General features: G+C 42.6%; 1 protein-coding gene across 3 annotated transcripts in view; it reads left to right on the top strand.

The window, feature by feature from the left end:
• Positions 1 to 14,295, top strand: part of GRIN2A (glutamate receptor, ionotropic, N-methyl D-aspartate 2A) — a 356,110-nt gene that overhangs the window by 322,443 nt on the left and 19,372 nt on the right. For all 3 annotated transcript variants that reach the window (XM_012647585.1, XM_012647586.1, XM_012647587.1), the window contains one exon: positions 528 to 715. In XM_012647585.1, the coding sequence (XP_012503039.1) occupies positions 528 to 715 (188 nt within the window). The remainder of the gene's footprint in view (positions 1 to 527; positions 716 to 14,295) is intronic.

Genomic DNA, 14,295 nt, shown 5'->3' with positions numbered 1-14,295 from the left:
TGAATTATGGATAATTTTAATTGTACTTTTAATACTGTATTGGATTTTAAGAAATTATGATGCAATAATTTTTGTTTTATAAATAAGCAGTATACATGTTTCTTTTGGGAGAAAAAGACATCGTTCCTATGTAGTCCCTCTCCCTGCCCTGTGCACTACCACCAGATTCTCCTGTCCCCTAACGGTTTATTTTGTTCTGATGCAAACCTGTCTAAATAGGCCACCGTTCTCCACTGTTGGGAGTGTTAAGGACAAACACTTAGCAAACCAGCAAACTCGACTGTTTACTCACTTGGGTAGATGCATTCTTCGTGTCCTTATTTAGCTGCCTCTTGTACATTGGAGAGAAAAGGTTCTGGCTTTTATCTCCTCATTAAAAATAGATCCTTTTATGACGAAAGGATGGAGCGGCCATGAGTCATCATCCCCAGCATGAAAGAAAGTTGGTGATGCTGGATCAGGCCTCAGGAGGACCTTGAGATGGTACCCAGCCACCCCCGTGACTCCCTGGTTTCTTGTCATTTCAGGAAGCTCGACGCTTTCATCTATGATGCTGCAGTCTTGAATTACAAGGCCGGGAGGGACGAAGGCTGCAAGCTGGTGACCATCGGGAGTGGGTACATCTTTGCCACGACTGGTTATGGAATTGCCCTCCAGAAGGGGTCTCCTTGGAAGAGGCCAATTGACCTGGCCCTGCTTCAGTTTGTGGGTGATGGTAAGACCCCGGGTGACCCCCTACCATGGGGGGGACTTGAGACCCTCACGCTCTCTCTGTTTTCTAAGGGGCTGTCCAGTGGATGCTTGCATAACGAGTTTGCTCACTGAGGCATTTACTGAGTGCCTGTCACATGCTACCAGGGTTCTTCAGGTTGCTCTACTGGAAAGCAACGCTAGATAACTACATTTTAAAAAGTATTCTAAGGACACAGAAGCATGTCTCGAGCATCTTGTCCTCAATTCCTCAGTGAATCGAGGAAAGGGTTGAATAGGTTCAGAGGAAACCAATCAGCAGGACAGTCCTGGTGCCTTGACAGTGGGGATTCAGGCAGACGTCGTACAGTGCCCAGGACGGCCCCCACACCACAAACACAGCATTACCCAGCCCCAAGTGTCGGTAGGCTGGAGCTGAGGAACTCTGCTCTAGAGCAGTACATAAGCAGGCTACACTACGTCCTAATCTCTGTTCTCTGCATGCTAGATTTCAAACTCCGGAGAAAAGATTCCTGATGCATTTGGGATCAAAGACTCTTTTCTGGACCCATCAGAAGTGACTAGGGGTAGAGTCATGTTGTGCTAACGTGAGTGGCTCATGGTATGATCCTACGGAGGGATGAAGGAAAGGCAATCGCTAGAAAACAGGGAGAATCCCATGGGATTTCATTATAGTTCATCCCTTAACATGCAAAAAAGTTTAGTTTTCACCCTCATGGGGCTTACAGTCCAATGAAATTATGGCATTTATGGAACTATAAGCTGAGCCAACTGTGTCCCCAGAAGCATTTCCTTCTGTCTCCCTTCCCACTTCATAGCTGGCGATCTCACTACAGCCTGGGGTTTCCTGACATGGTACCAACCTGCCATTTCCAAATAGGAAAGGCAAAGCCAGCCCAGATAGCAGGTTAACGCCATAAATGTTCTCGGTGTGAGTAGGACACGAAAGCTCAGGGCATAGGTCAGAAGCCCCATTCCAGAACAGGTGGAGGCCACATTCAGAGATGGTGAGAGAATACGCTATGCTTGTCTACAGTCGGGAGAGGGAAGCCCAGCAGCCACTATCGTCAAATGCGATATCCAGAGAAGCAGAGGTTAGTGCACAGGATTGGTGTGAATTTGAATGTGGTACGTAATTCTTTGCAGCTTCTTCTCTTCTCTCTACTCCCAGAATTAAACCCTAGATTCTCACAGTGCCGTCAAGCATTTTAAATGTGTTTTATATTTAACTCTCAAATAAGAACATCTGATTCTTTAAATTCCCTATAGGGCATTTGTACCTTCCTCAGTTCACTGGCCATGTTCTCTGCTGTGTAATAATGATTTGTGGCTATGTTGGTCAGCGTTCGCTGTGAAATCTTAGAGACATGCAACAATAAACATTTGCTTTGCTCACAGGAGTGCAGGCTGAGTGCAGAAGCTCTGACTCAGGCTGGGGCATGTATGGTGGCTCTGCTTTCTGCTGCAAGCCCAAAGGTCAACAGTGTGGTCTCTGCTCCACGAATGTTTATTCCGGGTCTCAGGCTGAAGAGGCACCAGTCACTGAGGGGCAGCCGTTTTCCTGGCTATGTCCAAAGCGCAGAAAGGAACACCTAACTGCATGTGTACATTTCAAGCCTCTGCTTTGTCATGTTCGTGTCTGCTGACACCCTCCTGTCTAAAGCAAGTCAGATGGCCATGTCCATAGTCAAGGGATTGAAGGTACATGCTACCGTTTATGGGAGGAGTTTTGAAGTTTTATGGCAAGAAGTGTGGACACTGAAGAATTGGGGCCAATTGCTTTGTCTATCACAGGGATGCTTAAGCACCCCTACATGGGGTGAACTGCTCAGCACACAGGTGTCTTGTTCCAGCGTTTACCAAAAACCCCTGAACATAACAGGTAATTGGTCAACGAAGGATTGAGTGAATACGTATATGGATAAATGGTTGATGTTGTGATACGTTTCATTTGACAGGATGTGATGGTGTCTGTCAGTCTGGTATATGTGATGGGTATCTGTCAATTAAGCGAGTTCTGACTCTAGCTCTACCCAACGTTGTCATCACTCTCACAACATCTGTTATGAAACAGCTAACATATTTAGGGACTAGGATATGTCAATCATCATACCAGACGCATCACATGTGTTCTTTAATTTAATCTTCACAGCAGCATTATGAGGTTAAATATTACTTATCCCCATTTTACAGATTTTACAAATCAAACTCTTGTTTTATTTAATTCGCTGAGATGTCTATCAAAGGTAACTAATTAAATTCTTGAGATTTATAAACCCTTTAGAATGGAGTAATGTAGTGCATATCTGAACTAAATCTATTGTCCCATTTACAAATACTTCTGTGAAAGAATGGATCTTTCTGAGCCTCGGTTTACTCATCTGTTAAAGGGCACAGAAGTATTTACCTACCAGGGTTGGTGTGAAGACAAAATGGGAGAATACCTTGTGAAGCACGTAGCTTAGCACAGCCCCTGGAACATAGAAATGGTTCAGTAAATGTTAGCTGTCGCCAACATCAGCACATTATCATCACCACCACCCCCATCTCCATCCTCCTCCTCATCATCATCTCAATATCATCATCACTACGATAATCATCAACACCATCATTCTCATTACCATAACCATCACCTCCACCATCACTCTCATCATTCTTCTCATCGTTGTCATCACCATCATCCTCAACCTCATCATCACCATAACCATCACCACCATCATCACCATCATCATCACCATCCTCCTCCTCATCATCATCTCAATATCACCATCACTATCATCACCATCTCCACCATCATCACCGTCATCATCCTTCTCATCATCATCATCGTGGTCATCTCCTTCTCCTCCTTCTTCATCACCAAAGTGTCCACGCACAACTCTCTTATCAAACACGACTTCTCTAGTGTTGTTTTGACAATAATACAATCAAGTGAGTATCATGGTAACCACCTTAGTGGTGCTGGACAGAAGACGTTCTCTTTGTGGCAAATAAAAAATGAAAAGTGTTTGTATCCAGATAGGCCAGAGGCTTGTTTCTTATACTTACAGAACACGTAGGTTCTCATAGATATTTCAGGTCCAGGCTCACTGCTTTCCTGGCCAGACTGTGGGGTTGGAAAATGTGTCTTCTCAGCTTCGTCTCTAGAGAGGAGGAGGCAACGACAGGGAGAGAAAATGATGCTGCTGCAGAGGGCGTCTTAAGATAATCTTCCCGGAAAGCCATGTCCAATTCTGAATGTCTCTCTAGGAGTAAATACATGAATTAACACAGCTGCATAAATATTTCACTTATCTTATGCAGCTTCGGCAGGATTAATTATGCTCTAAAATTAGACCTGTGAAGAGCACAGTGCCGAGCGGTACCTAATTATTATTCATCCTCTAGAATGGAGTGTTTATCTCTTGTTATAGAGTAGCTTCAGTGGACGATTACGAGTCTAATAAGTGTCAAAAGTATAAAAAATTTTCCTAATGAGCTGTGTAAATATAACCTTTGAGGGGAGCGTTTGATGATTGGGGGAACCTCTTACGTGAAGCCTGCCATGCATTTCCTTAGGAAAAGGGGCTACTAATCTGCCTTGAGGGATGCACGAGATCCCAGTAACACTTTGCCGTTCTTTTCCCGTCTAATTGCGTGTGTCCTTTCTGAAATGGTGGCGTGCACCATGGGATCTTTGGATCTTAGTAGTTTAGTAACAATACACACAGGTACTTTTCAGCATTGGTCAGCATGAATACCCAATAATTACAAAGAATCAGATGCCTTTATAGGCACTAATGTTCCAGGAGGGGATATCATAGTCTTTTTCGTCTTTCCTTCAAGAAAATTACAGTTCAGTTGGTTGACAATATATAAACTTAAACTATCTTAATCTTAAAAAGAAAAACACATTTATAATACCTCACATACATGAATTTGTATATACATATATGTAGACATAGAAACACACACACGTGTATATGTTTCTTCTTGGGTGTCTTGGGCAAATAAGAGAGTGGCCAAGGAGAAATATGAGACATACTAGATTTTTTTTAATGGAAGAATGAAAGGACAGAATGAGTCAGAAAGAAAACAAGTGTAGTGAGCCTTAGACCAAGAATAGAGCGGGGCAGAGTTTACAGAAGCCCCGGCCATTTACTCATCCAGCAACCGGCAAATCTCCATGGAGTAGCAGATTTTCCTTGGCACCTAGATGGTGGCACTTGCGTGAGAACATACAGACTGCGTGAGCCTGGGACTTAACAAATGGCATTTCTGGCTTCAAAGTAAAGGTGTACAGGGGATCTTTTAGGTCCCATCTATCTCATGGATTTTGTGATATTTTTATATAATTCTGGGATTTGAAGAGGCAGAAGGAAGATCGTAAAGGTCAAAACCCTTCTGATGTACAAGGGCCAGAAAAAAGATATTGAAGGGACCAAGGTTGTATAATTATATTATTCAAAAGCAAGTGATGCTGAAGAAAGGGAAGGAAACGACTGTTTTTGAGCCCCTCCTCTGCGTCCAACACCATGCCATCATCACATGTGATGCTCTGGTAACTCTTTATGTAACATTCCGGAGTAGACTTATTATCTCCACTTTGCAGAGCAGGAAGATGAGGCTCAGTTGGGTTCAGGCAGCTAGAGCAGAGCATCTCCCACTCCACCACGAACAGGTGTCACCCGGGGGTCTTGCTAAGCAAAGCTTCTGTTTCAGTGGGTCTGGGGTGGGGCCTGAGACCTGCATTTCTAACAAGCTCCTAGGTGACTCTGATGCTGCCAGTCCATGGACAACACCCTGTGCAGATTTTTAATAGATGTAAAAATTGAACCAAGTTCATCTGATTCCACTTCTGATCATCTTTCCATTAAACCACTCGGCAGGGAGAAATCTTAGTTGCTGGTGGCCAGGTCGCCTTAGCTGTAAGTAATATTTTTTAGCACTGAGAAGCATTTAATCTTTCTCTTTGTACTTTGGTACAAAGTTTTCATGGTTGTGGATTTATTTTTAAACTCAGAAATATATCACTTGTCCCTGAAATCTCGTCTGAGTTCATTGAACAAACAAAATTACATATATACATGTTTATCATATATTTTATGAGCTATTTACATGGTATATTTCATTGTACCTATATCATATTTAGGCATGTGTAATAGATATTACATACAAAACATTTTAAAGCTATGGTACATATATATCTTATATCAATATTGTATTAATAGAGTGACCAACTCAACTAATTTTGCTGGGACTCTCCCCATTTTAAAACTAGTTAGTAACCCTAATTATATTTGGGCATGTATGATAGATGTCATATACGAAATATTTGAAAGATACTGTATAAATATATAACTTTAGTTCATTGGGTTCCCTCTGTCCCTTTTGTGCTGAAACTTTGCTATCAGTCATTTAAAGATTCATCCAGATTGTTAACAAATTGGAAAGAACCACAAGTTCTGCTCTTGTATCAATAAGAAATCTTGCTATGATTGACTCTAGAGCTTCGGAAAACCCCAACCCAGGATAATGATGCTCACAGATCTTGGAATGGGGAGCCTGGGAGGGGTGTCAGTGGGGAAGCCCCCTCCCTGTCTCCGAGTGGATCAGTGCTGGCGTCCGGATTCCTCTATTTGTTGGCCGCTCTTCCACTGAAGCATGCAGGGTGGCATTTGGTGGTGAGGGACCCCACACTGCCAGGTGGAGTAGAGAGCATTTGTGTGATTGCGTAAGTCCTTGTATCTAATTAGACTTCTCATAAATTGCTGTGGGCCACTAAATGGGTCGCTAATATCCTCAGCACTGCCCTTGTCCAACTTCCCAGCTTAATATCTTTGGGCTGACGTCTGAGTCTTGGGGAGAGCTGGACACTCCTGTGGCTCAGACAGTGACGACCACACACACCTCCATTCTGAGGACAGCACATCCCTGAGAGGCTTCACAGCCCATCTTCTCAGGGCTGGCTTAGGAATGGTATGACAGTGTGGGCTGAGGACATCCCCGAAGACCCCACCTCTAAGTACTTTTCCTATTCAACTTTCCGAAATTCCACCATTTGAAGTTTTATCAGATAAGCATGGACTGTTTGATGCGGGCCCCTTTACAAACGTAATTCCTCCTTCCCTCTTCTCCTAACCCGTTTCCTGATTTGGCATTGACCCATCCTTCAGCCTCTATGCCCCTCTGTGAAGTCTCCCGTAAAGACCTCTAAGCTAGATGCCCTCCCTATAAACTCTAGCTCCATGCTTACAGCATTCCTGTGGCATTTAGCAAAGCAAGAGAAGTGAAATGAGCAAGATAAAGGTTCTACAATTTCCTACTGGTGATATCTTGGGCAAATTAATTTCTTTGAATCTCAGTTTTCTCATTTTTAAATCAGAATTGTTTAAGGATTAAATGTGAAAACAAACATCAAGCAACCAGGCTGGTACCTGGCACACATGTTAGATGCCAGCTCCTTGGTGGCCCCTCTGTGTCCCCTGGCCCACTGGAGTGCACTGCATTGTGAGTCCCTTGAGAATACACACCATCCGTGTCCATCTCTGTTGCCCTTCCTGTCCCCCAGGACTCACCGCTGAGCTTGGCACACAGCAGATGCTCAGACAAAATTTGTTAAATGAATGAATGAATTTGAAAATGCTGCAGACATATACTTTTGCAGGATTTATGTCACCAATTGAGTATCTTCTCCAATGCAGGGGACTCTGCTTTCTTTAGGAAGGACATTAGACACCTCTAGAGAGATGCAAGGAAGTAACCACGAAATCACTGCCCGATACGACAATCTTCCCAAGCCTCTTGCCACTGTATTCACTATAGAACAGAGGCAGATTCCTTCAGTGTTGAATTTGTGTATTATTGTAGTCATGTATCCCCATTAATCTCTTTAACAAAATCATCTGGGATGTATATAACCAGCAAGATTATATATTTCCTGGCTCCTAGAACTGGAGTGGATACGAATTGCTACTAAGTCCAGTAATAGGGAAACTGAAGCCAGAAGAGGGTATGACCTTACCCAAGGTCGTACACCGAGGAGTGGCAGAGTTGGGCCTAAACCCCAGATTTTCTGCCTCCTAGGCCAGTTATATATTAAAAACAAAACAAAGGGAAAACAGAATCTTTAATGTTCCTTGTCCTGTTCCTTTGGGGAAGTCTTGACCTCTGTGGCAGGAGCGAGGGGTGAGGAGGACAGTTGGGATATCCCCAGCCATAGTGGCCGGCAACATGACCCAAATCATAAAAGCCTCCAGTAGAACGAGCTCTGCTGTCTCCCAGGCCCCTCCTCCTTCCCTGCAGCACAGCAGAGGCAGGACAGGAGAGATGACACGGACTCACAAACACTTACTTTGTTTATCGTAGGGACGACCACACTAATGGAGGGACCACAGGCAGTTTTCATGTCCAAAATGTTCTCAAGCACATATGCTTGGTTTAGATCTTTCTTTGACAAACCAAGGCTGCTCACATCATCTCACTTTCTTCTTCCCAAACATCTCTCAAGCTCCAGCCCGAATCCCTACCCCAAGGAGGAGCTTGTGAAATAAAGCTGTGTTGCTCCACCCTTGATTTCTGTTCTACTTCACTGACATGTGGTTTTGTTCATTGCGATGTCATTAGCGTAAATAGAGGACTCTAAAACCCTGGCAACCCGGAGTGACGTTTGCACGGTTTCATCTTAACCAGATCCTCTCTCTGCCAAACTGGGTTGAACTCCCACTGTGTTCTTTGCTGGGTTTACCCCTGTAGTCCTAAGAATTTAAATACTTGAAAACTTCCTTCTTAATGTCTCTTTTCTCTCTCTCTCTCTCATGCTGTATTTTACATACCTTACCAATCAAGACTTGTTTTCTAAATTCCCTAACTTCAGACAGTAAATTCCCTAAATTCAGGTGTTCACACTTAACTGTCAGCAACATACATCAGCACTCCTGGTTCTTCTGTGCCCACCAGATCAAAGGAGGGTCTAGGACTCAGCCTCTTTAATCAGGAACCTGGGAAGGAGTAGCCAGGGATGGTACTTGGGGGGCCCAGCCATTAAAAACATAAGGCTGAAATCTGTGCTCCATTCTGCTGGTTTGTGATCAAGGGGGTAACAAGAGAAAGAGCATTTTCCTCAGCATTTGGCAAAACCCATGGCCCAGATAGAGCCATGGCCTGTTTTTGAAAATGTGGTTTTACTGAAATGCAGCCACATCCATTCTCTTACTTGTCTGTGGCTGACTTCACACTATAGCAACAGAAACCATACGACCTGCAAAGCCCAAAATATTTGCTGTCTGGCCCTTTATAGAAAACGTTTGGTGGCACCTGACCTAGACTGTCTGGAGAAAGATAACAAAGGTAGAGGACACTTAATGTTGCAGGTTGTCCCATTCTCCTAAGGGAAGGGAGATTGAGATGAGAAACAGAAGAAAAGGCAAGTGGGGTAAGAAAGGAAAAAGGGACAGAGATATATGAGGGAGAAATTAGAAGGGAAAAAAAGGAGGGAAGAGGAAGAAGAAAATGATGAAGGATAAAGAAGAAGAGAAAAGAGCAGAGTCACCAAGGAAAGAGGGAAGAAAGGAGGCTATAGGAAGAGAAGAGGCTGTAGGAAGGGAGAGGAAAGGCTAAGAAGGAAGCAATGGGAGAGGAGAGGCAGTGCTGAGCCTGGGCATCCACGGAGCAGGCTGCATTTGTTAAGCTGAGAGTCTGCCACTCTGCAGGTGAAACTCAAGAAGTCTCCGGGCCAGGGCGCTGGTGCAAGGCACAGACCACCAATGGACTCACTCCTGCCTCGAGGTTTCTCATCTGCCTCCTGCTGGCTTCTCCTGCCAGCACTTCTTCCTGACATAGGCCCCTGTGCCCTGAGATGACTCAGCAACACCCTACTGCAACCAGCAGCCTCAGCCCATTTAAGGAAATAAATGCAAAATAAGGATTTGGGGGCTGGGGAGGTGGTTGGGGGAGGGGAGGTGCAGAGAATCTGAGAACCCCCTTTAATGGCATGCGGCAGCTTTCCTTTTCTCTACATGGAAGTAGTTCAGAGCTACCATGGTTGTTATTATTTTTATAGAAATTTATGATAAGTAACACTTACGGAGTGGTAACCATGTATCACAAAATCGTCTAAGTCTTTACATGTATTCATTTCATTTGATCCCCACAGTGATTAAATGGCAGGAGTTATGATTATTAAGCCCTGTGTAGAGATGAGGGAACTGAGTCACATGTAGGTTTAGTAAGGTGTTCCAGATCACCCAGCTAAGTGGCAGATCTGAGAACCTATGCACGAGGGCTCTAGGATCTTTGCTTGAACATTACGCAACATTGTTTCTCCTTTAGCAGGCATCTTGTAAGGCGGGTTTTCTCATCTGGAAAGGGGCAAAGCTGTGACTTAAACACAGATTGGTCAGACCCCAGATTCAGGGTTCCTTCCTCTTTTACTAGTGGGGCATCAGAACCCCGCAGATGATCCTGGGCAACATAACTTGCTGATAGAGGTTGAGGGTGGGAGAGAAAGTGACCTACACATTTTTTCGTTTTTCCACGGTGAAGGAGACCTGTCCGTGCCTCGGGCCCTGGCACCAGGGGAACAGGCCCAGCCTAATTTTTGAGATCATTCAACCCTGGCAAATTGGGGAAAACTCAGGACCCAGAAGCAAGAGATGAGAAGGAACGAAACAAGGACAGAATGTAACTCAGCGAAGTCAGATGTTTGGCCCCGATACGGACTTGCAGCGCAGCCTCCCCGGGTTCACAAAGACCTGCCTGAGTTGCCAGAATTGCTTATTCCCCACAGAGCTCCTTGGAACTGCATAATCCCCAGCATTTCAGAAAGTTATTGTTCCTTGCTAAAAGTGTTTTAATCAAATTGAGACTTCAAAGGCAGAAATCACAGTAGGGGCTGAGCTAGGCTACTCTGTAAATCATGAATTTTCTAATCAAGTTAGGAAGGACTGGGTGCCTTTGGCAAATCCTCCAATTTATTCACCCATTTTTTCTTTCATTCATTCATTCTCCCTTGTAGTCATTCATTCAACAAAGACTGATGGAGCAGCTTCTAAATCCCAGGTGGTGGGATATAAAAATGATTAAACACACCTACTCTATCGCCCTTCCTTACGAAGATGCTTTTGACATTTTTGCGTCCAATAGAATCACGGGAGGAGCCTGTTGAAATATAGATACCTAATTTTACCCCCCCAGAGGTATTTTTACATCCTCTCTGAGTGAATTCCAGTACACAATAATATCTAAGAATCACTCTTTAGAATAACAATATTTAGTGTTTAGAAACATCTTATTCTCTGATCGGCAAATATTGGCAATCAGTGGCCAAACAGATCACCCGATTGGGGTCTGTGATGTCCGGCCTTTGCCCTGTGTTTTATTCACCCTCCTTCTCTCAGGGCTCCTAATTGGGTTTACACAGAGACCTTGGTGACTGTGAAAACCTGAGAAATAAATGATGTGGAACTTCTGAGCATCAATCTCCACAGCAACCACAATAAGGACCATAGGAGATATGAGGTAGGCTATGAATGGAAGAAGTAGTCAAATAGGCTTTAATGTGAAGCTGCCTCATTCAGGAAGGATCAAAATAGACATGAAAGTTTTTATTGCTTCCAAAGATTTCATTTTCATTTATTGACTATAATAACTGTGTTAAAAATAAAGCAGGCAAGACTGAAGGCTCCACATTTAGGCAGGCCCTGAGCCAGCTCCTCTATTGATTGAATTGGATCTGGAACCAGATTTGGACGCGATGGCTCTCCTTATTCATGTAGATGGTGGTCTCATTTGAAACCACCAGGGAAGTGTGGCTGAAGACCATTGATGGAGTCTAATTTTTTATATGGATTTCATTATTGCTTCTACCCTACATGGATGGCTTTTGCATGCGCATAAGCCTCATTTGTACACAAAGCGGATTTGATGATATATACTCCAAGGGGGTGATGATTAATGACCATTTTGATGCCCCAGCAACTAAGTCACTTTGACTCTCCTGTGACCTAAAGACTACATCCATGGCAAACTATTTATTCAGAAATGCGATGTTTTCAAAGCAGAAATGTGTCAGTTCTAAGCATAGATTAGCAATAAAGGGCTTAACTGCTTCTCCATTGGCCTGTGACCAGATGGTACCATAAAAATTAGACTTGTTTATCTCCCTCCTAATTTTAACTGGAGACATATTTGGAATAGTAATGGAACAGTACTTACTTGAGAAACATAAAATCTGTCAATATCCTGGAGAGCCATTGACTGTTCCTCGGTGTTAAAACTCCAAGGGTTTTCATTTGTGTTAAGTTTACAGCAAGTTTACCAACAGGCCTGTTGAGATCCGGAGTCTTGGTGTTGGTTTTCAGTCCAACACCGGGATTCGAGCAAGGTCAGTGGTGCAAACCTGTGCCCGACAAGCAGTGAATCGTTCAAACCAGGAAAAGTCAAATGTCAGGAGAACCATCAAAGTGGAAATAGGCATAATGAATGGCTCGCTGGTAAGTCAAACACTGATGTCACATAGCCTGTGCAAGATTTATGGGATGGCTTAATGGTGGCCCAAATTCCTCTCAGTCTACATTTTTTAAGCATTTTCATTTTGAAAGGCAATATTTTGTATATTTATATATATATGTGTGTGTATATATATATATATATAGAGAGAGAGAGAGAGAGAGAGTATTGTCCCTCTGTATCCATGAGGGATTGATTCTGGGAACTCCTGCAAATACTAAAATCCATGGATGCTCAAGTCTCTGATATAAAATGGTGTAGTATTTGCATATAATCCTGTACATCCTTTTGTAGACTTTAAATCATCTCTAGATTACTTATAATACCTAATACAATGTCAATGCTATGTAAATAGTTGTTATACTGCATTGTTTTGGAAATAATGATAAGAAAAATACTATACATCTTCAGTAAAGGCACAATTTTTTTTCTGAATATTTTTAATCAATGGTTGGTTAAATTCACAGATGTAGAACCCTAGATATGGAAGACCAACTGTATGTATAATCACTCCAATCTACTTTAACAGAATTGTTTTCAATTTATCCTTTACTTCCTGGTCCCTGTTACTTGCAGACACATTTCTTTAAAGAATTATAATTATTGGTTATACATGCTTTTGTATTCCCTTAATTTCATTTACTGTTATACTTTAAATATTTGTATGTTGCCACATTATCTGCTTTCACAATTATTTTAAGTTTTGCATAAAAGGTCATCATCATTATTAAACCAGAAATCATTACATTATTTTCCTATTGTCAAATATTTTGGTGTTTTGCTAGTATAGGTAATGAAGGAAGGAACATCTCATGCCTACCTTTTTTTTCTTTTGAACTATCTATTTGCAACTAACTCTTAGGTATAGAATTTGAAGGGTCAATGGCTATAAACATCTCTAGGAATCTTGATACATAGTGTCATATTAATGCCCCAAATCTTTGTTTCCATCTAAAGTACTACTAATAATGGATCAATGTACCAGCCATAGATCATACATAATACATAATGGATATGGTTGTGTCTCAATAAAACTTTATTTATAAAACCAGGTGACAGGCCAAAGGGGTCATAGTTTGCACTGATGTAAGCAATGCTGTTAACACAAAGAAGAAACAAGTTTCCTGTCTGAAGGATCCAGGGGCTCTCAAAACAGCATGGGATATGGGATCATTGCTATCCCTTTTATCTTAAATCCATAAACTTTAAAACACAAGAACCCCTTTGTGATGCTAAAAAGTCCTCACACCCTTATACCAGGAGTCACAGGATTTTGAGGACCAAGAAAATGTGCAATGTCGAAAAGTGACTATGAATTGATTTATGCTCACAAACACTTACGCCTTTTGAATCATATCAGCTTGACCATCTGTATCCGTGTGGGGCAGATTAGGTAAGCAGACTCCAGAAATGCTTGGTGTATCTGGGATTTCCTAGACTTCCTGCAACTTTTCTGCAGTCTTACTTCAGAGGGCTATTTCTGTCCACCTTCACCCTCTAGTGGAAAATCGTGACCTTGTGCATTGTTTGACATTTGATGGAGGTGCCCAATCCTCTCCCCTCTTTTTCATTTTTCTTCTCCAAAAGACACAAGTTGGGAACCTGTGTGCATAAAATTCCCCAACTTCAACTTGCACGGTTGACCATGTGGCCTCTGGAATCCCAGGCAGATGGTGACAGGTAGCAACGAGCTCTGCAATTCTCCAGCTCCGTCCATGGAGCAGAAACCTCAGTCAGAAGGTGATGGTAAGACATTTTTGCCAAAGACAGCCTGTCTCTGCATCTAACTGGATACATTTAAGCCTAGCCCTATTTTTATTTTGGTTTTGTGACTTCTCAGCATTATACAGAAATGGAATATTCTGACATTTAAATAAGGAGTATTTATCTTCCAAATTCAATCTATTTGTGTCCAGAATCTTGTGCTATTCCCCATCACCAGCACCATCGAAAGTATTTTTTCTCTTCAGCAAATAGTCCAGTGGTGCTCTAAGGTCATGGGCTTCAGAATGTTATTTTCAAACCTAAGGTTACATAGGTCTTATTTTTCTCTTATTTTCTTCTGTGTCAAATTTGTTGGTTTTGTTTTGTTTCTGA

This window comes from Propithecus coquereli, unplaced genomic scaffold (genome assembly GCF_000956105.1).
Source record: "Propithecus coquereli isolate 6110/MARCELLA unplaced genomic scaffold, Pcoq_1.0 Scaffold27, whole genome shotgun sequence".
Lineage (NCBI taxonomy): Eukaryota > Metazoa > Chordata > Mammalia > Primates > Indriidae > Propithecus > Propithecus coquereli.
This window is presented reverse-complemented; position numbering and strand designations above follow the sequence as displayed.